At 41.0% G+C, this 24,774-nt stretch overlaps 1 protein-coding gene across 2 annotated transcripts in view; it reads right to left on the bottom strand.

The window, feature by feature from the left end:
- LOC5577334 (MMS19 nucleotide excision repair protein homolog) overlaps positions 1 to 24,774 on the bottom strand; it is a 54,837-nt gene that overhangs the window by 19,868 nt on the left and 10,195 nt on the right. For both annotated transcript variants that reach the window (XM_021855106.1, XM_001656361.2), the window contains one exon: positions 7,417 to 9,102. In XM_021855106.1, coding sequence (XP_021710798.1) covers positions 7,417 to 9,102 — 1,686 coding nt within the window. The remainder of the gene's footprint in view (positions 1 to 7,416; positions 9,103 to 24,774) is intronic.

Here is a 24,774-nt window from a genome sequence, read left to right as displayed (position 1 = left end):
AGATTAGAATAAACAAAGTCAACTTATTGTTCCTATAATGAAACTATTGATAAAGCATCAAATTAGTATGATTTTTTTTAAACCGATTTTAAAAAAAAATGTTGCAGTACTTTTCATAGAAAAGATTTTTGGTGTAGAAAAAGTCAATTAAAGTCGTTGGAAAGAATGGATTCAAAACCGGGAAAACCGGAAAAGCGGGAGTTTCAAAATCGAAATTTGGTGGCCACCCTGATTGAATAATGCCTGGAGGAATTATCTGAGCAGTTTCTGAAAGTAATCGTAGATGATCTTTATTTATAGAATCCCTATAAAAAATGAAAAATCGGCGTAGGAATTTTGGTAGGGTTTATTGGAATAATATCGAAATGAAGAATAAAGTGGTAAATCTCCTAGAAGTAACAACTGAAAAAATCGGTGATAGAATCAGTGGAAAAATATGTGGAGGAAATCCTGGAATAACCGTTGTATTTTTTTCAGGCAGATCTATGTGAAAATTACTGGAAGTAATAATGTTGCAATGCTCTAAGATTTTTTTGACACAATTTGTGAAGGAATTCATTCCTTGTAAAATTGCTGGTACGATTCCTGGAGAAATTCATAAAGGTATTCCACGAAGAATCTACAGAATACCTGGAACATTTCTTGAAGCTTCCTCCAGAACTTGTGGAATAGTCAAAATACATTTTTGTTAACAAATTTGCCTTTACCTACCAACATTCAAATCCAAGTTCTGACAAAAATAATTAAAATAATCGTAAAAAGTAAGGGCTGAACATCTCTAGTAGCGTTTTGATAGCGGCGCATCCGAAAATTTTTCTGATTGAAGAGATTTTCTGTCACAAAAAGGACAATTCTATCCTGTCCTGTATTACTGATTCAAAAAAGTTTCCTCAGCCTTATATTTAATTATCGTCAGATCACGAAAATAGTGACTTTAGTGATCATTTTACTAAAACATTGACTTTAGTAACTTTTTGTTGCAAATAATGTCTTGTTAGTGACCATGTCGAAAAAACTGGCCAAGACACTAAAAAATAACTCGCTACCAGTTTTGAATGCAATGTTTTTGACTGGCAGACAACTCCTTAGAAAACACAACATACATTTTTCACATTTTATTTGTTTTACCTACAACAATAAATCTCGAAAACGTATTCAAATAGTCTCAAGTCAGAAAAAATGAACATACTTACTTTTTCGATCCTACGTGTTTCGCTGACAAAATTCCACACGTTCCGGCTCTTACACAACTAGTTTTCTCACTTTTAGAATATTTAATACCGGAATTACAAAACGGCGTAAGTAAGAATTTCAAATTTTGCAACCCAACCGCTACTTTCACCCGTTCTATGAAGAGACAAAGTGACTTAACCACGAGTCAAAACAAAACACTACTTGAGCCGATTTTACACTAGTAGAAAAACGTCGAAAGTAACTGAATGAAACGGCTTATCATTTTGTTATAATTATTTTTGTGGGAAATAATAGAAACTACTTAGTTTTGGAACGCGAGCTGATTGTGTGCAAAATTTAAGCGATGTACCTACACGGTGAAAAAATGTTAAAAAGTTGATTCATTTTAAAACAGTTTTAGAAGACAGGTTGTGATTCTTCCTAATTAGTTTTCTCAAAACCGTATTAAAGCAATTTACGTCGATTTGTAAAAGTAATCGAGAAATGTTTCATTTTGCGTCTAGGTAGTGAAAAAAGTTATGTAAATACCAAAAAATAAATTTTTGATTAAAATAAGGATATTGAAATGCGAATAAAAGAGCAGTGAATGGCGTCTTTAAGGTATCAGACGTACAAAAAAGGTGATGGAATTCCGATCTGACTAGACTCAGGAAACAATGTAGAAAGAGTTGGAACAGACGCCGTTCAGCTGGATCAGAGTCGTTCAAGTCGGCTCGCAAGGCTTACAAGAAGGCTCTTCGTTCTGCTGAACGATCCGGCTGGAAAAACCTTTGTACAAATGTTTCCAGTTTGAGTGAAATCAGTCGGTTGAACAAAATTCTTGCAAAATCTAAGGATTTCCAAGTGAACGAAATTCGCTTACCTAATGGTGACTTTACTTCTTCCGATGAAGAAGTTTTAGAATGTTTATTCAATACACACTTCCCCGGATGTGTGGACATAGCATCTACGGATGAACCAAATGTCTTTTCATGTAGTTACGAGTCTCTGGCCTTGGCTCGCAGTATCGTAACTACTGAATCGATTCAATGGGCACTTAATAGTTTTGCTCCTTTCAAATCTCCAGGAGCGGATGGGATTTATCCTGTTCTGCTCCAAAAGGGATTTGAGTCTATCAAACATGTTTTGAAAAAGCTACTTGTAAGCAGTTTTGCTACCGGGTACATTCCCAAATCCTGGCGTGATATTACTGTAAAGTTTATCCCAAAAGGAGGACGTGCGTCGTATGAGGAAGCGAAGAGTTTTAGACCAATCAGTATGACCTCTTTTCTTCTGAAATGTCTGGAACGCATTATCGATCATCACATCCGTGATGTTTATTTGGCAAACATGCCTCTTCATGTGAATCAACATGCTTACCAATCTGGAAAGTCCACGGTGACTCTTTTACACAAAGTTGTATACGATATCGAGAAAGCATTCGCTCAGAAGCAATCGTGCTTGGGTGTTTTCTTGGATATTGAGGGTGCCTTTGATAACGTGTCTTTCGATGCCATATTGGAAGCCGCACGAAACCATGGGCTACCTACAATGATTACCAATTGGATTCATCAAATGCTCAAAAACCGACATCTCTTCTCGACATTGCGTCAAGCAGCGATTCGAAAATTGAGTGTTTGCGGTTGCCCCCAAGGGGGAGTCTTGTCACCACTTTTGTGGAATCTCGTAGCAGATACGCTATTGAGGCAACTCAATAATTGCGGTTTTCCAACTTATGGATTTGCGACTATCTAGCTCTGATAGTTGGTATGTGCATATGCACTGGGCCGTCCCTTATTTTTCGAAAATGCGAAATGTTAAAAGTTCGTCATCGTAAAGTGCTCGTTTTGGTAAGAAAAAAATCAGGTAAAAATTTGAAGTCCGTACGTGAACGCTAAGTGGTCCCCCAACGACCCTAAAGGTATTGGGTGTAGATGACCCCGTGCGCCAAATCGAGCTCGCTGCTCTAGTGTACGCAACATGAGTACGAAAAGCCACTAGTAACAAATTGATAATCAGCATATAATTCGAGGTTAAATAATATTTTATACTGTGGATATCTTCATAACACTGCACGCTGACATAAAATTCATAACTTCAAAGGGATCGTTCAAATATTACGTAACGCGACAGAGGGAGGGAGGGAGTCTTCCGTAGTGTTACGGTCCACACAAAAAATTTAATTTTTCCATACAAAAGTTGTTATGTGGGGGAGGGAGGGGGTTTAAAATTGGCAAATTTTGCGTCACGTAATATTTGAATCATCCCAAAGAAAACAAACTTCTATGCTGATTATGAACGCGCGCAGAACAATTTGTTATTGGTGGCATTTCATACTCATGCTGCGTGCACTAGAGCAGCAAGCTCGATTTGGCGCACGAGGTCATCTACTCCTAATACCTTCAGGTCCGTTGGGGGACCACTTAGCGTCCATGTACGGACTTCAAATTTTTACCTGATTTTTTTCTTACCAAAACGAGCACATTACAATGACGAACATATAACATTTCGCATTTTCGTAAAATAAGGGACGACCTAATATGCACCCTATTCGACCTGATGCAAAGTGCTCTTCAGGTAGTCGAGAGTTGGTGTCGCCAATATGGACTTTCGGTTAACCCGAATAAAACATCTATTGTTCTTTTTACGGAAAGACGAAACCGCGATGGAATTCGACCTTTGCGTCTTTTTGGCACTGAGATTAATTTGACTGATCAAGTAAAGTATGTCGGAGTCATTCTAGATTCCAAACATTCATGGACACCTCACATTGATTTCAGAGTCAAAAAAGCTTGTATGGCCTTCGGTCAATGCCGGCGAACCTTTGGTAAAACTTGGGGCCTCAAACCCAAATATATCAAATGGATTTACACAACAGTTGTTCGACCAATATTGGCATACGGATGTCTTGTGTGGTGGCAAAAGGGCGAAGTGAGAACAATCCAATCAAAATTGGGCCATCTCCAAAGGATGTGCTTGATGGCGATGTCTGGTGCGTTCTCTACAACTCCCACAGCAGCGCTCGAGGCCCTTTTCGACGTTGCGCCACTACACATATATCTTAAACAAGAAGCACTTTCTTGCTCTTACCGTTTATGGGTACTGGATCTACTGGAGAAAAATCCAGTGAATCGTAGATCTACACACACTTCGTTGTTTCCACTTTTGGTGAATTGGGACAAAATTGTCCTTGCTCCAAGTGATCTCACAATTGCTTGTAACTTTCCTTACAGGACATTTACCACACAATTCCCTTCATGGGAAGAGTGGACGTCTGGCTATTTGGAAAGAAGTATAACAAACAATATAGTATGTTACACTGATGGCTCCCTTCTTGAAGGTAGAGCTGGTGCAGGAGTATATTCTCGTTAGCTAAGGCTGAATCAGTTTTACTCACTTGGTAGAAACTGCACCGTTTTTCAGGCGGAAATATTTGCTCTTATGTGTGGAGTGCAATCAGCACCAGGCATTGAAGACGTGAGCGAGCTTGATGAGCTTGAACTTCAAGCAATCAAAGCCACCATATTATGTGAGCGAACTGTGCCACTCACTCAGAAACTAGTTAGTGATCATGAAAGATCACTGTTGAAATAAACAATGAGCTTGGAATTTCACTTAGCAACAGTAATCCAACACCAAGCGTATCAGCCTCACGACTACTAGTGTACGGTGTGAGCAAAGCAAACCAAATGTCACTGTAAAAACCAATTTTAAGAGCTTCAATCTTCAACGTTTGGCTTTTTTTCTTGCTTTTCCATCCAATATTTGGCCTATCCATTTCCATATATTTGATAATAAAGTCTTGTGGAACATATCAGTAAGGAAACGAAAGCTCAACTCTAGAGCAGTCGTATCCTCTGCCACCATCAGCAGAACCAGGTGCTGCGGTCAGAATATTTTTTTCCCAGACTTCGTGTACAGTACGGAATGCACCTACCATTATTAGAATAAGCAGCGGTCATCAATCGATATTAGTAGGTGCCTTCAATGCAATTACACTCCATCTCCTACTGCACGATGCAAATTTACGCGCACAACAGGGAGGTTTTACGGAAGCTATTGTGCCACAAGATGGATCGTATAGATGTACTTTCTATTGCAAAATTTCAAATAATTCGGCCAAGAAGATGCCCAAGTACTTCTTTACCTAAAAGGACTGCAGTATTCACTAATTTAACACATGTCCTCTATTGCAACATAAGATCAAGAAATAAAAACTGAAATGAATTTCAGGCACTGGTAACCCATCCAGAAACAAAATTGTTTTGCCGAATAAAACCAAATTTGTCCGCCGCATTCAGGACAATAAACTAATATAATGAGCCCTCAAAAATATCACACTCTGAATCGAAAACATTTTATCTGCCTGTACACTTTTAGACCATTGTTATTCGAGAAAAACACTATTCCTCAATACACTCCGATTCGGTCAAATAACTGCCGTGATCAGTTGATTTCTGTTGCTGATCGGCGCAGATCACAAAGGGTTTGATCAATGATCATCAACGCTCAACGAGCTTGGCGAATCACGGCCTATCCCTTAGCTTATCATCAAGTGTGCCTAAAATAGACTGATTTTTGCTCATGAGCTGAGCATTTTCAATACCTGATCAGCACTTCAACAGCGCGTAATGGGTAAAGTCATATACTTCTGTTCAGATAGTCAGGCTGCTATAAAAGCTCTCGCTTCGGCCAACTCAAGGTCGAAGCTTGTTATCGCATGTCGAACTCAAATTGAGGAACTGAATTCAGTCAACTCTGTAAACCTTGTATGGGTACCTGGCCATTCTTCCATCGCTGGAAATGAATTGGCTGATGAGCTAGCTCGCGATGGAGCATCGCATGACTGCATTGGCCCTGAGCCGGCTATTCCAATTTCGAAGTGCTGGGTGAAGCTTCAGATAAACTCTTGGGCGGCAACTCAGCACAAGCAATATTGGAATAGTTTGGAGTCGTGTTGTTGTACATTACTGAGCCATCTCCAAAGGTGGCGAAGTATTTAACAAATCTGTCAAAGCAGAATTGCAGTCTTTTGGTCAGAGCGTTGACAGGCCACTGCCGACTCAACTATCACACGGCAAATATTCAGCGTGCTGACTCATTTGTGTGTGATAGTTGTGACTCCGATTATGGAACTTCGTATCACCTGATATGTAACTGTCCAGTTTTTGCGCAAATGCGATTCCAATTACTTGGTAAACACTTATTAAGTGAAACTGAATACAGAAGCCTGAATCTTCAGGACATCCTGTTATTCTTAACCCGCTGTGGTAATGAGCTATAGGCTCTCTTTACGCTCATGCGTTTTGCAGTGCCCTTTTTAGGGCGCTGTTCGAACCCATTGTGGTATGGAGCTACATGCTCTCATTTCGCTTATGCGATCTTCCCTCTTCAAGGGACCCCACTCCTAGTTCCTCCCATCTTTCCCTTCCTTTTCCTCTCCCATCGGGTAGATGATGAAATAGGCTCAAATATGGCGATAGCACAAATCTCCCAACTGGTGGGGAACGTGCCTTTGGAGCCGGCCTTCTGATACCTGATACCTGGGGTCTCAGCTAAGGAAGACGGGACCCATATTTGAGAGTAATAAAAATGGTTTTTATCTACACGGTTTAAGTTGTACACATTCAAACATGTCGGAAAGTGTTTCTATTCGCCCCATTTTACGGTACACGGTGAAAAAATGTTAAAAAGTTGATTCATTTTAAAACAGTTTTAGAAGACAGGTTGTGATTCTTCCTAATTAGTTTTCTCAAAACCGTATTAAGGTGATTATAGAACGAAGCCACACCTCAAATTTTCAAGAGCACAAGACTTGAGAATCAAACAGCGCTCCGCGTTGAAAATTTATCCCATTGGTCACCAACAGTAAGCAAACAGTTTGATTGATTTTCAACGCGAGCTGTTGTCAGATTCTCCAGTATTGTGCACTTGAAAATTCAAAGTTTGGCTTCGTTTTATAATCACCTTAAAGCAATTTACGTCGATTTGTAAAAGTAATCGAGAAATGTTTCATTTTGCGTCTAGGTAGTAAAAAAAGTTTTGTAAATACCAAAAAATAAATTTTTGACTAAATTAAGCATATTGAAATGCGAATAAAAGAGCAGTGAATGGCGTCTTTAAGGTATCAGACGTACAAAAAAGGTGATCTACAGTGATGGAAGACTGCATGGAAAGGAAACGGTTTGTTGATCAACAAACCAATTATACAAATGCCATATTAAATTAGTCAAAAAGACTTACCTTCTTAATGTTCATTTTCAGCACCAGATGCGGCGTGGGTTTGTACACATACAGCAGAGCTTTGAGGTGGTTCTCGGCATACTTTCCGGCCGACTGTTCCAACTTTTTCATCACCAGCATGAATAGTTTCTGCTTGAACAGGTTCTTGATCAGAGGTAGATGCAGCTGGGGGAACTCCACGGACAGGATTTCGAACGCCAGGGCAGCTGTGTGACCCAAAGTGGGATGATCCAGCAGTTCGGCTATGTCGTCCACTATCTCACCGGCTTCGGGGTGGCCACGGGCGAGTAGGCCTTTTCCAATCCATGACAAGATACCGACCACTTTTTTGTTGTGGCTCTTCAGTTCGCTGCGAAGCATTTTCAGCAGCTTGAGAAGGATGTTCCGATGGTGATCGTCGTCGGGCATCCGATTGAACAGGCTGCAGAGCAACTGCTGGCTCAGGAGTTTCACATGCTCGTCTTCGTTGTTCATCGCTAGTTTGGTTAGATTGTCCACGAGGTTCTCGAAGTGATCTTCGACCGAGATGGATTCGTCTAGATAGCCAAGTATTCCGGAGGTCAGATAGAGGTCGTTGGCTTTGGTGAGGTCCATCGATGGTAACTGCTCGGTGACGATGGTTTTCTGCTTTTCTGCGGACAGTTGCTTCATCGTGTCTTTCATGGTGTTGGACAGGGCAAACAGCAAATCAGACGAATGTTGTACTCCTTCTTTGTGCACCAAGGTCACACATTGTTCGATGAATTTGTACTGATCGCATAGTTCGATCGCTACAGATGTTCCATCTGGAGTTTCCAGGACCAGTTGCAATGTCTGAAGGGCCAAAATGGTGAGGGATTCGTGATCGCACTCCTCAAATACAAGGCCCAAGAAAAACTTCAAGATCTTTGCCCTCATGCATTCAATCGGAATCAACTTGGCCAAAGCGTGGAAAACTCGTTCTGTCGATGAAGTGACCACTTCATACTTCTTGGCTACCAATTTATCGACAATGACGTTCCCCACCTCAGTTCCGTACTGAACCGCGAACTCATGCAAGCAATCCTCTACGTTCAACCTTTCGTCGCTGGAAGATAGCAGCACATGGATGATGGTCGTGTAGACGACAAAGCGATTCTCATCCACCACGGCCTCCGGTATTCGCGTGATACAAGACAAAGCAATCTTCTTCAGTTCGCTTGCATCGCTCTCCTGAACCAGTATCTGGATGAACTGCTTCTGAACTGCCCCAACCAGCTGCTGCTCCATCTCCTTCAAGATACCATGCCCCTTACAAACCAACAAAGTCCGACTCAGCACGTCAATCAGCGACAGTTTCTCCTGTTCCGTTATCGTTTCGCCATTCAGCTGAGATAAGGTCATTGGTAGCAATTTATTGGCCACGAAGTGCGCTGACTCAGGGGTCGCTTTCGCACAGGCCAGCGCCACTTTGATACCGTTTTCGAACATTTTCGATGCCACGTCCGCGATGCTGCCCATAACGGTCATGAATATGGTGGTCAGGAAGTGATCAGCCACTTGATGATCCTGTTGGGTGAACTTGACGATTTGGGTCGTTGCTTCCAGCGCCAGGTCGAATATTTCCTTGTTGCCACCGCCGGGCATGAGCTCTAGTTTCAGTGCATTCCAGATATCGTCCAGGTGTTTGCTCATGCTTGGCAAGTCGAACGCTTGTGTACATTTGATCTGTAAGAAATAGATATGTTGGATTATCCAAAGATCGACAAGCTGTCAGCATAGCTGATTCGAAGCTGGTTGTCGCTATCAAGTAATTAATAAATAGGAGCTTCAGAAACCACATGCTTGAAACTGGGAATATTTCAAGAGTTTTTATTAGGATTATTATTAAGATGATTCTTCAGAGAATCCAACCAGACATTTATTTAAGAGCAGTTCTAATAATTTCAACAGGAATTCATCCAGAGATTCTGTCGAGCGGAAACCTAAAGCGGTTGGAAATCACATACAGGATCATGTGCTTAAGAGTACCAAGCGCATACCGAACGGATACTACTAGAATATTGTTGTATACTATGAAACAACCGCATAAGGATACAAAAAAAGCAGACGAGGTTGGTAAAAAAGCCAACACGGAAAATTTAACCAATAGAGCACAATTTGAAACGGCACATAATTCAAATTCCGTAGCATCTTGAGTGTTGAAATTCGATGAGCTTTAATCGACGGCATGATTCGATGAAATGCAAACAGAACGGCTGACTTCGTTGTATGAATCGCTAATGAATACCGCTAGGAATGGTATGGATCAATGCACGCGTTCATTCCTTGATGTTTTAGCGGTGCCGTGTTATTTATGTCACCATGGCAACGAGTGAATTCGGCACCGCTCAAACGTCAAAATAGTGAACTCGTGCATCGGTCCATAGCATAGCATAGCATAGACTGACTGTACATGTCAATGGTTGCTACTCCGTGATTGATCGGAACTGGTGAGAATTGCACTACGATCCAAATGAATAAGGGATGGGAGTTTCCGCTTACTCTCGAAGTGCAATTTTAGCAGATCTAATATTATTGATCAATAACGGCGCCGGCCAAGTCCTTACAGTAAGTTGGGATGCGGAAAGAATGTTAGGGTGTAATGATTGTTGCTTCTAGAGATCGAGAATACCTCTGCATCTCCACAATCACCACGGGAAGGGTGTTTATTAGTGAGGGAGGAAAAGATCTGGGAGTCACCTCTGGTCGATGATGCGATCCATGGACAAGGGGGAAATATACGACTTATATTTAAAGCTAGTTTTGTATTTTTGTCTCGAGAAGTTTTTGGTAGAAGCTTTAAAAAATACGTCAACATCTATAATGTCGAACAATTCAAAAGATGTTTTTATTAATGTCGAAAACTGAAAATTACATGTATATATTTTAAATTATATGAAACAGGAATAATGCCGACACTAGTAGTGACGACACATAGTTTGTTTGAAAATTACATATGAGTATTACTGTGTATTTTGTCTCGATATGGTAGAAGTTTTAAAAAATACGTAAACATTCACAATGTCGAACAATTCAAAAGATAATTTTTAATAATGTCAAAAAGAGAAAAATATATGTATATTGAAATTGTATAAGAAAAAAGCATAATGCCGACACTTATAGTGACGAACCATACAAAGTTTGTTTTAATATTACTTAACAGTTACGCTTTCAAGAAAAAATGTGTTATCACAAGCATGAAACGAACTCACCAGTTGGTAATCCATCCTCGACTGAACACAAAACTTCTTGGCGTCCCGAAAACAAACCGTCTTGCTTGTGCCTTCCCAAATACCTACTCAGCAAGGCGCTCCAAAACAGAAAAAAAAATTCTTCGGCTACGAAACCACGCGCAAAACCGTGAGCAACACCTATCTGACGACGCAAAATCGAACCGTCCTGCTTGGGCTTCACGAAGAACTACCCAGCAAGACGCTTCAAAACAAAAAAAAATTCTCCGGCAACGAAAACACGCGCAAAACCGTGAGCAAAATCTATCCGACGACGCAAAACCGAACCGTCCTGCTTGGGCTTCACGAAGCACTACCCAGCAAGACGCTCCAAAACAGGAAAAAAAAAATCTCCGGCGACGAAAACACGCGCGAAACCGTGAGCAAAATCTATCGGACGACGCAAAACCGAACTGTCCTGCTTGGGCTTCACGAAGCACTCTGAATACCGTCAGGAACGGTATATGGACAAAAGGACGTTCCTTATAACGCAAAACGTTCCAACGTGTTAACCGTTGGAAGGAAGATACAGAGCCGCTCTTCCAGCTGTGGAAGCAATCATGCTTCATCCAGCTGTGCAGTCGAGGACCCAAAACCCTCGTGCGTCAACTGCAACCAAGATCACTCCTTAACAAGCTGCGCCTGCTCGAAGAGAGCGGAATTCATATAATTCCGCAAGCAAGCGAATCAACGGAAGCATCACTCGAAGAAGAAGCAGGATCCCATCGATCTAGGCCTCGACTCCTTCCCGGAATTGCCCACCCCTAAAGGAACACGGCCAGCCCAGAAGCAAGCGTACTCCAGCCCACCCCCTGGCTTTTGGGGTAAAGCCTCCAGCTCCGGATCTGCGTTCCAGCAAGGTCAACCGACCGCGCCTCCACCCCCGGATGGCATGACGCAAATCATCAACCAACTGACATCTCTAGCCCGAGATGCAAAAGATGATCATGCAGATGATGCAGTTCTTAGTACGTTGCAACATTCACCTTCAAGTTGCTTAATTGCAATGCCCACTCCGTGGCGAAAAAACAGCTGGAAGTCATCGATTTTCTGCAAAAACACGAAATTGATATTACGTTTCTAACGGAAACGTATCTCAAACCGGACAAGAACATCTGCTTCCCGGAACACACCAGGCTGCTTGGGCACGTCAGGAGTTAATCATCAATATTAACCTCCTTTTCCCGAGCAGCCTAGATAGCCGTGTAGTGTCGGTAGCGGTTGTTTCAACTGGCTAAGAATTAACACTACGGATTGCCTGTTCCGGTGGTAAAAGTCCACCTCACAGGTGACCCCTAATTTATGGTGTGATGCGTACCGTGCCTAAGAATGAATGGTTAGGGGGGTCTAAATAAAACCTAACCGCAAACGGAGCCTGTGGGGTACCAGGGCGCCCTCCACAGTATTGAGTCCTTCCTGTGCTACCCGGAGCAATGGTGCAGGTGACCTTGTGTTTCTCCGAGATAATCGGCTGCCCTTCTTCAGTCTCTATCTTGAGGCTTAATAAGGGTGGGATTATGAATATGTTGACATTTAATTTAAATTATCACCTATATGGATTCGCATTATGCGTTTTACACAGTGTATTCTGTGCTCTTTCGCCTTTGGCGACTTTAAATAGATACCGATCTGGTTTTTTCGTTGCTGGTCTTTTTCGTGCTGAGATTGCAAAAAGCTTAATCCTGCCTAGTTTGGGTAGTGGCTACGGTTAGGTTAGCTCAGATCAATCTTCAGCATAAAAGAACAGCAACGATCAATCTTTGCAGACTCATGCAAAATGGTGCAGCCCAAGTGGCGCTAGTTCAAGAACCCTACTTTCGTAGAGGGAACTTCTATCTAGGTAACCTTGTGGACCCAGTTTTTGCTACTTTTAGCAAGCTTGAAATGGCAAACTCGCGCTCCATGCCCCGCGCATGCGTGCTCGTAAATAAAGCAATCGTTGCTACACTCATTTCTGAGTTAACTACCAGAGATGTATGTGCTGTCACAATCGATGTTTCTGTTGGTGACCTCAACAGGAAATACGTCTATTGTTCGGTATATTTACCACATGATGAACCATCCCCAACGGATGACTTCAAACGAGTTGTCGTACACTGCGTAACAAAAGGCCTTCCGCTGATTGTGGGCAGTGATGCCAATGCTCATCACATCATCTGGGGCAGCTCGGATATCAATTTGAGAGGCTCCAGTCTGATGGAATACTTAAGTAGTACAGACCTTGGATTACTTAACATAGGCAATCGCCCAACCTTCATGGTTTCTAATAGAGAAGAAGTGTTAGACATAACGCTCTGCTCGAATAGAATCAGTCACGAGTTGACGAATTGGCATGTATCCGATGAGGAATCATTATCTGATCATCGCTACATCTTCTTTGAACATTCAAATGTAACTGCGCAGACTTTGCGTTTTAGGAATCCCCGGTCAACAAACTGGGAACTCTACATTGAATTGGTTGCGACCAAATTTCATGGATATTCTCCGTCCATTGAAAATCCAAGTGATCTGGATGATGCCGTTGATACTACAACATCCTACATTATGGAAGCTTTTGAAGAAGCATGTCCTCTGCGGTCTGTAAAGACTACAAGAGGGACCCCATGGTGGAATTCCGATCTGACTAGACTCAGGAAACAATGTAGAAGGAGTTGGAACAGACGCCGTTCAGCTGGATCAGAGTCGTTCAAGTCAGCTCGCAAGGCTTACAAGAAGGCTCTTCGTTCTGCTGAACGATCCGGCTGGAAAAACCTTTGTACAAATATTTCCAGTTTGAGTGAAGTCAGTCGGTTGAACAAAATTCTTGCAAAATCTAAGGATTTCCAAGTGAACGAAATTCGCTTACCTAATGGTGACTTTACTTCTTCCGATGAAGAAGTTTTAGAATGTTTATTCAATACACACTTCCCCGGATGTGTGGACATAGCATCTACGGATGAACCAAATGTCTTTTCATGTAGTTACGAGTCTCTGGCCTCGGCTCGCAGTATCGTAACTACTGAATCGATTCAATGGGCACTTAACAGTTTTGCTCCTTTCAAATCTCCAGGAGTGGATGGGATTTATCCTGTTCTGCTCCAAAAGGGATTTGAGTCTATCAAACATGTTTTGAAAAGGCTACTTGTAAGCAGTTTTGCTACCGGGTACATTCCCAAATCCTGGCGTGATATTACTGTAAAGTTTATCCCGAAAGGAGGACGTGCGTCGTATGAGGAAGCGAAGAGTTTTAGACCAATCAGTATGACCTCTTTTCTTCTGAAATGTCTGGAACGCATTATCGATCATCACATCCGTGATGTTTATTTGGCAAACATGCCTCTTCATGTGAATCAACATGCTTACCAATCTGGAAAGTCCACTGTGACTCTTTTACACAAAGTTGTATACGATATCGAGAAAGCATTCGCTCAGAAGCAATCCTGCTTGGGTGTTTTCTTGGATATTGAGGGTGCCTTTGATAACGTGTCTTTCGATGCCATATTGGAAGCCGCACGAAACCATGGGCTACCTACAATGATTACCAATTGGATTCATCAAATGCTCAAAAACCGACATCTCTTCTCGACATTGCGTCAAGCAGCGATTCGAAAATTGAGTGTTTGCGGATGCCCCCAAGGGGGAGTCTTGTCACCACTTTTGTGGAATCTCGTAGCAGATACGCTATTGAGGCAACTCAATAATTGCGGTTTTCCAACTTATGGATTTGCCGACGACTATCTAGCTCTGATAGTTGGTATGTGCATAAGCACCCTATTCGACCTGATGCAAAGTGCTCTTCAGGTAGTCGTGAGTTGGTGTCGCCAATATGGCCTTTCGGTTAACCCGAATAAAACATCTATTGTTCTGTTTACGGAAAGACGAAACCGCGATGGAATTCGACCTTTACGTCTTTTTGGCACTGAGATTAATGTGACTGATCAAGTAAAGTATGTCGGAGTCATTCTAGATTCCAAACTTTTATGGACAGCTCACATTGATTTCAGAGTCAAAAAAGCTTGTATGGCCTTCGGTCAATGCCGGCGAACCTTTGGTAAAACTTGGGGCCTCAAACCCAAATATATCAAATGGATTTACACAACAGTTGTTCGACCAATATTGGCATATGGATGTCTTGTGTGGTGGCAAAAGGGCGAAGTGAGAACAATCCAATCAAAATTGGGCCATCTCCAAAGGATGTGCTTGATGGCGATGTCTGGTGCGTTCTCTACAACTCCCACAGCAGCGCTCGAGGCCCTTTTCGACGTTGCGCCACTACACATATATCTTAAACAAGAAGCACTTTCTTGCTCTTACCGTTTATGGGTACTGGATCTACTGGAGAAAAATCCAGTGAATCGTAGATCTACACACACTTCGTTGTTTCCACTTTTGGTGAATTGGGACAAAATTGTCCTTGCTCCAAGTGATCTCACAATTGCTTGTAACTTTCCTTACAGGACATTTACCACACAATTCCCTTCACGGGAAGAGTGGACGTCTGGCTATTTGGAAAGAAGTATATCAAACAATATAGTATGTTACACTGATGGCTCCCTTCTTGAAGGTAGAGCTGGTGCAGGAGTATATTCTCGTGAGCTAAGGCTGAATCAGTTTTACTCACTTGGTAGAAACTGCACCGTTTTTCAGGCGGAAATATTTGCCCTTATGTGTGGAGTGCAATCAGCACTTCAACAGCGCGTAATGGGTAAAGTCATATACTTCTGTTCAGATAGTCAAGCTGCTATAAAAGCTCTCGCTTCGGCCAACTCAAGGTCGAAGCTTGTTATCGCATGTCGAACTCAAATTGAGGAACTGAATTCAGTCAACTCTGTAAACCTTGTATGGGTACCTGGCCATTCTTCCATCGCTGGAAATGAATTGGCTGATGAGCTAGCTCGCGATGGAGCATCGCATGACTTCATTGGCCCTGAGCCGGCTATTCCAATTTCGAAGTGCTGGGTGAAGCTTCAGATAAACTCTTGGGCGGCAACTCAGCACAAGCAATATTGGAATAGTTTGGAGTCGTGTCGTCAAACAAAATTGTATATTACTGAGCCATCTCCAAGGGTGGCGAAGTATTTAACAAATCTGTCAAAGCAGAATTGCAGTCTCTTGGTCAGAGCGTTGACAGGCCACTGCCGACTCAACTATCACATGGCAAATATTCAGCGTGCTGACTCATTTGTGTGTGATAGTTGTGACTCCGATTATGGAACTTCGTATCACCTGATATGTAACTGTCCAGTTTTTGCGCAAATGCGATTCCAATTACTTGGTAAACACTTATTAAGTGAAACTGAATACAGAAGCCTGAATCTTCAGGACATCCTGTTATTCTTAACCCGCTGTGGTAATGAGCTATAGGCTCTCTTTACGCTCATGCGTTTTGCAGTGCCCTTTTTAGGGCGCTGTTCGAACCCATTGTGGTATGGAGCTACATGCTCTCATTTCGCTTATGCGATCTTCCCTCTTCAAGGGACCCCACTCCTATTTCCTCCCATCTTTCCCTTCCCTTTCCTCTCCCATCGGGTAGATGATGAAATAGGCTCAAATATGGCGATGGCAAAAATCTCCTAACTGGTGGGGAACGTGCCTTTGGAGCCGGCCTTCTGATACCTGATACCTGATACCGATTTGAACGAGCCAACCAAGCTAATGGCGGGGGCGTAGCCATCGCACTTAGGAGAGGCCTCGAGTACAAGATCCTGCCGGACTTTCGTCTTTTCCCCCATCGAAGCCATCGGCGTCGAGCTGGTTTCTCCCGACGGCCCAGTCATCTGTATAGCCGCCTACTGCCCTGCTCAGTGCAGAGATCCAGATGGCTCTTCCGTACGCCTGAAAAACGACATCCAAAAGCTGACCCGCTGGAGTAGCAACTTCATCATCGCCAGTGATTTGAATGCCCGCCACAGCCTGTGGGCAACACCCGGAACAACAAAAACGGCACGGTGCTGGCTGAGGACCTCCAAGCCGGCCACTATGTCATTTTCCATCCAGACTCACCAACGTTCTTCTCTCCAGCTGGCGTAGATTCAGCGCTTGACATCGTCCTCGCCCACATGGCGGATAGCCATTCGTGCCTTCATCGACCTGCCATCTGACCACCTTCCGGTGGTTTTCGAAATGGACCAAGCCGTCAACCTGCGCCAACAGGGTCAGAGGCGTAACTACCACCGAGCGAACTAGCCACAACTGACTCGCTACATCGAAGACCGCATTCCTGACGACCCTCCGCTGGCAACGACGGACGAAATCGACAGTGTTCTACACTGTCTCACGCAAGACATCGGCGAAACTGAGCAACGGTTCATCCCATCAACGCCAGTAACACGTAAGTTCACCAATATCGACAAGGAAACGAAACGAATTATCTCGCTCAGGAATGCCATTCGGCGCCGTTGGAACGAACGGAAAATCAGGGCCGGAAAGTTCTCTACCGGAAGTTGAGTAAGATTATCGCGAACAGGGTTCAGAAGATTAGGAATATTCAATTCCAGAAGGACATTCGCAGTATGCCTAGCTACTCGAAAGCCAACCCCAAACCCATCCCTCCACTAACCAGTGACGAGAAGGTCCATCTGATCTTTGGGGAGAAGGCCAAGCATTTTATGGCTTCCCATAACCGGGGTAGCGACACTGTCAGTCCGAAGGAAGCGTCGGTATTGGACAGTATTTTCCTGCTCGCTAACACGCAAAGTGAACTCGCCGACGAGCAGCAGATCTCGCTGGACAAACTCAGCTCAGCGGTTAAATCTTTGAAGAACATGAAAGCCCCAGGATTTGACGGTGTCTTCAACAGCGGCCTTAAACATCTCGGCCCAAGAGCCCTATCGCTTCTCGTAAGCATCTTCAACCGTTGCCTTGCGACTGGATACTTTCCGTCCGATTGGAAGCGATCCAAAGTGGTAGCTGAAGTGTTTAATATTAGCGTGAACATATTACGCATTCAATAGTTGTTTTAATTAATAGTGTAATTCCGCTTAACGGAAACCAACACTATCAAGTGTAATGACTAACTGATTCACTTATACGAATGCAGACGAAGGTCTGATCGATCATAATAATAAACCTACGAGTCAGTAGATTCTGAAACCTAGCTGAGTACAGATCGCCTTTTTATTTCATTCCATCACAGTTCTCGCGCTTTATCTTTAGCCTCGGTTCAAGTCAGTTGTAGTTAAAACGTGAAATCTTTCTCTTTTCTCGGACTTATCAGTTGGCGACGAGGGTAAAAGTGTATAGTGAAAGTGCTGGGGAAATAGTGAATTTCTTCAACACCGACGGAGTGACGGACGTCATTACGCAGCAGTAGCAGCAGCAGCAGAAAATTTCGTGGAGTCCCCTTGTGAGCGTGATTTTCCGACGGCCACCATCGCTGCGATTGGTAATTGATTGTCCGCTTCCTCGCACCGTGCAGTGGTGACACTTCATTCCGGTGTGGTAAGTTTTGTTTTCGCCGAAAAGTTAAGAATTTGGTGAATTAGGCGTGATTTAGTCATCGGTGGCGTGAGTTCGACACCATTTTGAACAACGAGCATCTGCTGCTTATGGTTTCTTATTTTCTATTCATAAAAGAAATAATAAATTGACGAATTGAAAAGAAATTGTATGAAACAAAGGTGTCATTATATTCTTTTATTAAGAGAGTTTTTTCTTTTTATTTTACTAGACAGTGATAATTGTTCACCGGGATCGGCCATCGCTGTGCACCCTTCCGTGCTTCTGGCATTCCAATAAAACCATCAAGGCTGTCGTATTGAACCAGTTTGATCGACCTCTGGATCGACCGATTCTTCGTTTATCCGCCTTGGCCATTTCTGGTTTGTAAACCTTCACGTCAACTGACGGCTTGCGTGGTTGCCGAAGGGCGAAGACCGCTAACAGCAAACCCTTATCTCTCCCCTTGTCGGCAAAGGCTGAAGGACATTCCGGGTGAGTTTCTAATCCTTTTATCTATTGGGGAATCAAAAGTGCATTTCATTACAGTAGACACTGTTTTCTTTTAGAAACAATTGTTCTTTTCGGTAGTTGCAACCATTTTCCTTAGATTTTTTTGGTAAATTAAAATGGCCCAAACCAACATCAACAGTACAATAGAACCTTTTCGTAAGGGCAATTCGTTTGGGGATTGGATTGAACGTTTTGGGGTTTTTTTTTAACATGAATAAAGTTCCCGACGAAGAAAATCGGGATCATTTCATTACCTTAAGTGGCCCTACAATTTTTAGGGAACTCAAATTGCTATACCCTAATAGCAATTTAGCTGAAGTTCCTTATAAGGAAATGGTTGACAAATTGAAAGCACGTCTTGATAAGACCGAGTCCGATCTTGTACAAAGATTAAAATTTAATGTAAGAGTGCAGCAGCCGGATGAATCTTTAGAGGATTTCGTGCTGTCTGTCAAACTCCAAGCAGAATTCTGCAATTTTGAGAACTTCAAACAGATGGCCATACGCGACCGTATTGTTGCTGGCGTCCGGGACAAATCTCTGCAACAAAGATTGTTAAATGAGGAGAAGCTAACATTAGAAACGGCAGAAAAACTGATTGCCACTTGGGAAATCGCCAGAAATAATGCTAAGAATATGGACTACAGCAACAGTACGGAACAGATTGCATCTTTGAAGGCTTCTGGGTTTCCTGGGGCAAGATTGCACAAATTAGCGACGACAATGGAAGCAGCGGCGAGGGCCAATTCCAGTGCGAAAGTTGATCAATCTCGTGGACCGGTCAAAAGCCGATTAGGATATTCCCCTTACAAAAAAGATAGGTGGCAACACAAGCAGTGGCAGACCAGAAGTCGTGGAAATGGCAAGGAGGAAAGAAACCGTCCTGATTACTCACAGATGGTGTGCGATTTTTGCGGTGTCAAGGGGCACATTAAACGAAGGTGCTTCAAGCTGAAAAATATGCAAAGGGATGCCGTGAATATGATTGACCCTGATACTTCTGGTTCCAACCCGGACGATTTTTTGAGTAATATGGTCAGCAGAATGCGAGCGGATTCAGACAGTGAGAATGATGCGGAGGGTGAGAAAAATGTTTTTAAATGTATGCATGTGTTGTCTATTGGCAAAATAAGTGATCCTTGTCTTTTGAGTTTGAAAATTGAAAATGTTTTTGTGGAAATGGAAGTGGATTGTGGTTCGCTGTAACTGTTATGAGCAAACAACAATATTTTGAAAAATTTTCAAAAAAATTGACGCATAGTCAAAGAAAGCTAGTTGTTGTAAATGGCACGAGTCTTGTGATAGAGGGAGAAGTAGAAGTTTTAGTACATTTTAAGGGAATTTCGACAAAATTGAAGCTTTTGATACTAAACTGTGAGAACAATTTTACGCCTTTATTAGGTAGGCCATGGCTGGATGTGTTTTTCCCAGATTGGAGGACATTTTTTGTAAATTCAGTGGGTTCTAGTCCACAGACAAATCAACCAATAGTTGATGAAATTAAAGTTAAGTACAAAGATGTTTTCGTTAAAAATTTTTCGTCCCCAATTCAGGGTTTTGAGGCGGATTTGGTTTTGAAATCTGAAGTACCGATTTACAAGAAAGCTTACGATGTGCCGTATAGATTACGTGATAAAGTTTTGGAACATTTGACGAAATTGGAAAATGAAAAAGTAATAACACCAATTAAAACCAGTCAATGGGCTTCTCCAGTAATTGTGGTAATGAAGAAGAATAATGAAATAAGATTGGTGATAGATTGTAAAGTTTCGATTAATAAGTTCATCATCCCAAACACATATCCATTACCCACTGCTCAGGATGTTTTTGCTGGTTTGGCTGGTTGCAAGGTTTTTTGCTCATTAGACCTTGAGGGTGCCTATACTCAATTGTCTTTGTCGGAAATGTCCAAGAAGTTTATGGTAATAAACACTGTAAAAGGACTTTACACTTACAACCGCTTGCCACAAGGTGCATCATCCAGTGCTTCGATTTTTCAGCAGGTGATGGACCAGGTTTTAAATGGAATTGAACATATTTCGGTATATTTAGATGACGTTTTGATCGCTGGAAAGGACTTCGATGATTGCAAGGAAAAGCTATTCTTAGTACTTGGTAGACTTCAAAATGCCAATATTAAAGTAAATTGGAACAAATGCAAGTTTTTTGTAACAGAACTGACTCATTTGGGGCATGTGATTAGTGAGAAGGGTTTAATGCCATGCTTAGACAAAATTGAAACAATTGAAAAAGCAAAAGTGCCTCAAAATGTAACAGAACTTAAGTCTTTTCTAGGGTTGATCAATTATTACCATAAGTTCATCCCAAATTTGTCATCCAAGCTCTATTATTTGTATAGATTATTGAAAAATGATGTAAAATTTTGTTGGGATGCCAATTGCAATAAAGCTTTTGAAGAGAGTAAACACGAATTGGTGGAAGCAAAATTTTTGGAATTTTATGACCCAAATAAACCAATAGTTATAGTGTCAGATGCCTCAGGATATGGTTTAGGTGGTGTAATGGCACATTTAGTTGAAGGAATTGAAAAACCAATCTATTTTACATCGTTTTCATTGAATGCAGCTCAACAAAAATATCCAATCCTTCATTTGGAAGCACTAGCTTTGGTTTGTACAGTGAAAAAGTTTCATAAGTTTTTGTTTGGTAAAAAGTTTTTTATTTACACAGACCATAAGCCATTAGTCGGAATTTTCGGTAAAGAAGGAAGAAACTCGATTTATGCCACCAGACTACAAAGATTTGTGCTAGAACTATCAATTTATGATTTTGAGATTCAATATAGACAATCAAGTCGCATGGGAAATGCTGACTTTTGCTCGCGTTTCCCTCTAGATCAGGCAGTTCCTGTCGAATGCGATGTAGAATTGGTCAACGGTATCAATTTTGGTAGGGAACTCCCTCTCGACTTTTCGGTGATAGCCAGTAAAACGAAGGAAGATATGTTTTTACAAAATGTTATATCATTCATGACAAAGGGTTGGCCAACAAAAGTAAACAAGCAGTACAAAGACGTGTATGCTAATCAGCAAGATTTGGAATTGGTAGATGAATGTCTGTTATATCAAAATAGAGTGGTAATACCTGTATCAATGAAAATTAAAATTTTAAAACTTTTGCATGCCAATCATGCGGGAATCGTTAAAATGAAACGACTTGCTAGGCAATGCGTGTACTGGTTTGGAATTAATTCCGACATTGATAGGGTGTCTACTCATTTACAGAAATGAAATTCCCTGAGATTTCCAGGTTTTCCAGGTTAAAAATATCAAGGTTGTATAAATTCTTCAAAATGCATAAATGATAAACGAATAGTTGATTTCATTTAAATTTTTCATATTAATAAACAAAATTTTTATTTTTGGTTTGTTCTAAACGTGTAAACAGCATCAGAAAAACAAAATTAAAATTCGGTGATTTATTTTTATTTTCACAGAAAACAATTATTTTTATCAAATGATCTAAAAATACCTTTAATAATCAAAATCAGACATGAAGAAAATAGTCTATCCGAACTTAAGGGAAAAACCTTTCCCTTGAAATGGGATTTTGAATGATGGACATCAGCGATACACCCACAAAATTTCTCTAGAGTGTGTTTTGTGTTTTTTTTTAAGATTTTGTCTTGAACAATGCAGAACCGACATGAACCAAAAAGAATACAAAACAGACATGAATCATGAATATGAAAAGAAACCCAACATGAAATCTCGTCATGAGATTTTGGTTCCTCATTTGAACGGACAGTCCTCTAAGAATGATTTAAGACTTTTTTGGAGTCCCTTGAGGTTACGACAAGGTACTGTGGATTTCTTTCACATCTCATCTCACACAATCTCACGAGTTTTTTTTTTGTGGTTTTTCAAGAAGTTTCTAAGAAACTCTTCCAAGAATTTAGTTTTGGATAACTTCAAGAACTCAATCTGCAGCTTTTCTGGGGATAACCATAGAAACTACTTTGGAGATTCCATCAGGAATCCCTACAAAGACCGAGGAGAAATGTTTAAAGGAAGTCTCAGGTTCTCAAGAAATATATCCATTGATTTCCCTAGGACTTTCTTCAACATTCCCGTTTAGAGCATCTTCAAAATTCAAAATTCATTCAATAATTCCTGTTATTTTTTTTGTATTTCCCAAAGAAAAAAAAATCTTGCAGAAATTTCACTAGGGTAATGTCAAGGGTTTGATTCAGATTTGTTTGGCAGAAATTTTGAGAAAAATCCGCGTGGAATTTCTAAAGAAAATGTTTGTTTGTGTTCTAAGTATGCCTTGATGAATTCTTACGAGGATCTCTGAAAATACTACTGTATTCTTAATAAAATTGTTCTTAGGATTTTGTGATGCGAAACCTTGAATGAAGTTTTGAAGAATCCATGGAGATTAGAAATATTATTTGAAAAAATGTTAGTCAAATGTTTGAACCACAGCAATAATAGTTTGTTGAAATGCTGAGAGAAAGTTCTGGAGGAACTTAATGTGGAATTCCAGGTCAAATTTTTCAAGGGATTCTTGGAAAAATTCATAAAATATTTCATCGAATAATGTCTGAAAGAAGCAATTCTGTGCTGAATGTTTATAGAATACATATAAAAAATCAATTTTTTTCAATCGGCGTTATCGAAACTATGGAAAAAACCTTTGTGGAAGAACTTCATAAGGATATGTGATAAATCTCATAGAAAAAATCGCTGAATGAATCAGTGGAAAAACATTTGGAAGAAATCCTGGGATAATCACTGTAATTTGTTTTTAGAGTGATCTATTTGAAAATTACTGGAGGTAATAATGTTGCAAAGTTATACGATTTTCTTGACAACATTTTTGAAGGAATTCATTTGAGCATCCCTTCAAAAATTGCTGATAGCATCCCTCGAGAAGTTTATAAAGATATTCCAGAAATAATCACTAGAATACCTGAAGCATTCCTGGAAATTTCCTTCAGAACTTGTGGAATAGTCGAAAAACATTTTTGTGGACAAATTTAAATTGGTTTTAAATAAGTTTCATATGCTCATGAACGACACCCAACTGTAAATGGGAACTGTACTTGCCTTTCCCAACTTTCTAATCTTAAGTTAGGATTAGAGTTAGGTAAGAAGTTAAGATAAGGACGCTATTATCTACACATGTTTTTTGTCGGATAAATAAAAATCGTTAGAAAAATTTTAGGAATGAACATATCTTGTAGGTTCTTGACAGCGGCGCAGCCGAAAAATTTTATGATTAAAAAGATTTTCTGTCACAAAAAAGATATATTCTACCTAGTATCACTGATTCAACAAAATTTCCCTGATTATGGCCGAAATTCCCTGAGAATTCCAGGTTATTCCAGGTTGAAAAAAAATCCCTGATAATTCCAGGTTTTCCAGGTTTTTCCAGGTTGTAGACACCCTGATTGAGGATTATGTTACTGCTTGTGATACTTGTAATAGCATGATGATAGTTCCAAAAGCAAAAACAGTTTCCAAATGGATACCTACGACGAGACCATTTAGCAGAATTCACATTGATTTCTTTTACTTTGGACACCGTACATATTTGCTAGTAGTTGATAGTTACTCGAAATGGGTTGAAGTAGAGCTAATGAGGAATGGCACAAATTGTGATAAGGTTTTAAAGAAATTAGTGGCGTTATTTGCTAGATACGGATTACCAGATGTTTTGGTATCAGACGGTGGTCCTCCATTCAATGCACACTCCTTTGTTAATTTTCCAAAGCGACAGGGAATCAATGTTCTAAAAAGTCCGCCTTATAATCCATCCAGCAATGGACAGGCTGAAAGGTTGGTGAGAACCGTAAAAGATGTGCTCAAAAAGTTTTTGAATGACCCGGAGTTCTCTCATTTGGATGTCGAGGATCAAATCAACCTGTTTTTGATCAATTACAGAAATAGCTGCCTGGCTAGTGAGGGAAATTATCCATCTCGATTGATTTTCTCATACAAGCCTAAAACTATTTTGGATTTAATAAATCCCAAAACTCATTATAAAAAGTTTTTACAAGGAGGAACTGTTCATGAAGATTTAACTACTAGTATAAAACTATTTCCTGGGCATGATGACATTAATACGAAGGACTGCGGGAATGTCCCGAAAAACTCGATAGATCCTTTCGAAAATCTGATGCCTGGTGAGGAATTATGGAATCATAACCCACATCATACAGCTAAATGGCTAA

Source organism: Aedes aegypti, chromosome 3 (assembly GCF_002204515.2).
Source record: "Aedes aegypti strain LVP_AGWG chromosome 3, AaegL5.0 Primary Assembly, whole genome shotgun sequence".
Lineage (NCBI taxonomy): Eukaryota > Metazoa > Arthropoda > Insecta > Diptera > Culicidae > Aedes > Aedes aegypti.
This window is presented reverse-complemented; position numbering and strand designations above follow the sequence as displayed.